Here is a 2,983-nt window from a genome sequence, read left to right on the forward strand (position 1 = left end):
GGTACTGGTGACTATCTGTGGGTTTTGAATAAAGGTCGGTTATAAGATTGTTGTCCTCAATGCGTGAGACAGTATCTAAGAAAACGTGTTGTTTATTAGATATTTCGCTGGTGAACTTAATTGATGTATGGAAGTTGTTGGCAAGTTCAAGGAATGTTTTGAGGTTGTTTTGTCCATGAGACCACTGCATGTCTATATCGTCTATGAAACGCAACCAACTATGTGGTTTCAGATCAACCGACGTGAGGAGTTGTCCTTCAAGATGTCCCATAAAGATGTTCGCGTATGATGGTGCCATTTTTGTTCCCATAGAAGTGCCTTGGATTTGAAGGTAATGTTTGCCATTGAATTCGAAGTTTTGCATTTCAAAATTAATGTTAGCAATTCTACTAAGGTGTTCGTTGGTGGATCTTGTGTGCTTCTTGTTTCCCATGCAGCTCTACACGCTTTAATTCCGTCTTCATGTGGGATGTTTGTGTAAAGGGATACAACATCCATGGAAACTAGTAATGTGTCTTATGAAATTGTATTTGATGATACCTTTTTAAGGTAGTCGGTAGTGTCCTGAACGTAAGATGGTAGTTTTTCAACTAGAGGTCTAAGGTGGTAGTCAACAAATTCTGATATATTTTCAGTGGGGTGGCCATTTGCTGACACTATGGGGCGTCCATGGTTACCAGGTTTGTGAATTTTTGGTAAAAGGTAAAATCGACAAGCTTTAGGGTTCTTAGTTAGGAGGTAATCAAAATTATATATATATATATATATATATATATATATATATATATATATATATATATATATATATATATATATAAGGTGAGTGAGAAATTGATGAAAACCGACCAATGGTATTTTGTGTTTACAAAATCTCTGAAGTCATCAAAGGGTTTCCAAGAGTCAAAATATAATTTTTCTGTTTAGATTTTGTACTCGCGGATCGAAAGACGCGATAAAATGATGTTTACAATACTTTTTCGATAACCATGGGTATTGTAACCGATTGAAAAATGATTAAATGTGCATACAGGTGCTGTTTATCTACCGTTTAATGACTTGGTTATTGATCGACATGGAAAATCTCTATGTGGAAACTACGGTGTCCGACCGAACACGATTTTGGAAATGGGTCAACTTTTGAGGGCTGGTATCGAAATACTGCTGGATCAATGGTACTGATGTTAATTTTTCCTGATAAATTATTTTATTAGCTTTCGAAAACAACCGGTGTGTAGTTGATTCGTTAAACATTGTTCGAGTTACATGGTTTACACTAAAGATGGTGTAGTTTTTCGGCAAATGAAGTTGCACTCCTTGTTTCTATTATAGCATGTATATTTATATATATATATGCTATAATAAAAACAAGGAGTGCAACTTCATTTGCCGAAAAACTACACCATCTTTACTGTATATACTTATATAAAAAAAATAATACTATGGGCTTCCCTCCTGTGCTACTACTACGACGACTACACACACAAGCGCAATATGTAACACAATCATTTCGCTCTACAAGAGTGTATCATGTATTCAGAGCAAATGCACTTCGCATTGGCCTAGATTCCTTATCAACGTGTGCATGCGTGCTTCAGTGCAAGATACAAGATACACATGTTGGATCTCGTGCCAGTATTATTCTTCCTGAATTATTTTAGACTTTAGACTTTTCCTCAGAAAACTAATTTGATGAGTTTAACTATCAAAGGGAAATTATTTAACTGAAATAAACAACTATTGTTAAGTAGCTTCTTATAAACAAGGATTAAAAAGATTGCTTTGTTGAACAGAAACTAGACGATTCGAATGAAAACGGATGGAAAATTGAAGTACATGTATATCTTATAACTTATAACACAATGCATGTGTCAAGCCTTTTCCCCTTACAAAATTAACATGTACACTCTGCATTAAAAGAATAGTATGTATTTATAATTTTTTACTAACGTGCATAAGAAAAGCCATAAAAGCATTTTAATTATTAGAATAATAGATGTACATGTATTGTAGATGATCATCCCTTTATTCTGATACAACAGCAAATTTATATTTTATTTATTTTATATCAAACATACTGAATCTTTCAAAAACTATACAGCCCATTATCGAGTTTCTGAAGCAAAAATTGAAGTTTTTTTAAATGTGTTTGACAATCAATTTCTATTAAAATGAATGAGCATTGTGTGAGCAGAAACTCAAAGATTGATGCAGATAAAATTTGTAAAATATTACCATCGCGTAAACTTAAATATTAAACAGTTGGATTGATCGATTGTGTTATTGACATGATTGAGATATATGTATGTAATCTGTGTTTTGATACAACAATTATTAATTAGTTTATCGTAATCTTAAATAATCCTCGTATCTAAACAAATAGAACGTAAACATAAAATAAGTATCTAAAGTTCTTACCTAAAACAACAATTAGTTCTTTAAAATCCATAATCATTTGCCTTAAATTTGATATATCTTTATAAACTCATTTAAATCAGAATCCTTGCGAACGTATACTACAGCGCGTAGGATAGGCAGAATCTATTTAAAAGCGGAAAACTGCATCGCACACATCGCAATTATCGATTTAAAGTGGCAACATCCGACTTGAAATGACGCTATCAACTACAGATGACAATCGCCTGAATAATCAATTAGCAATCCTATTGCTGAGACTAGTTTGTTAGTTTGTGAGTGTGCTAATTATAAAATCGTCACTCTATTGTTTTTTATATTCATGTACATATATTAATATACATATATTATTATCTATTGTATACATTAATGATGTAAATACTTGTTGTAAATGTGCTAAGCTCTCCATGAATGGAGGAAATAAAGAATATATCTATCTCTACCACATTGACTGATTTCATTGAAGAGTTATGTACATAAGTATACATTATGTTTAAGGAAGATTAACCTACTAGTCATGTCGCACATTCACATTGACATCCAATTACGTTTGAAGGCGGTTGTACATGCA

General features: G+C 32.6%; 1 protein-coding gene across 1 annotated transcript in view; it reads right to left on the minus strand.

The window, feature by feature from the left end:
* LOC127855189 (integrin beta-1-A-like) overlaps window positions 1–2,618 on the minus strand; it is a 31,310-nt gene extending 28,692 nt beyond the window's left edge. The window contains exon 1 of the mRNA XM_052390604.1: window positions 2,416–2,618. Within this exon, the coding sequence (XP_052246564.1) occupies window positions 2,416–2,452 (37 nt within the window). The 5' untranslated portion in view covers window positions 2,453–2,618. The remainder of the gene's footprint in view (window positions 1–2,415) is intronic.
* Window positions 2,619–2,983: the final 365 nt, after the last annotated feature.

The sequence above is a fragment of the Dreissena polymorpha genome, chromosome 13, assembly GCF_020536995.1.
Source record: "Dreissena polymorpha isolate Duluth1 chromosome 13, UMN_Dpol_1.0, whole genome shotgun sequence".
In the NCBI taxonomy this organism is placed as follows: Eukaryota; Metazoa; Mollusca; class Bivalvia; order Myida; family Dreissenidae; genus Dreissena; species Dreissena polymorpha.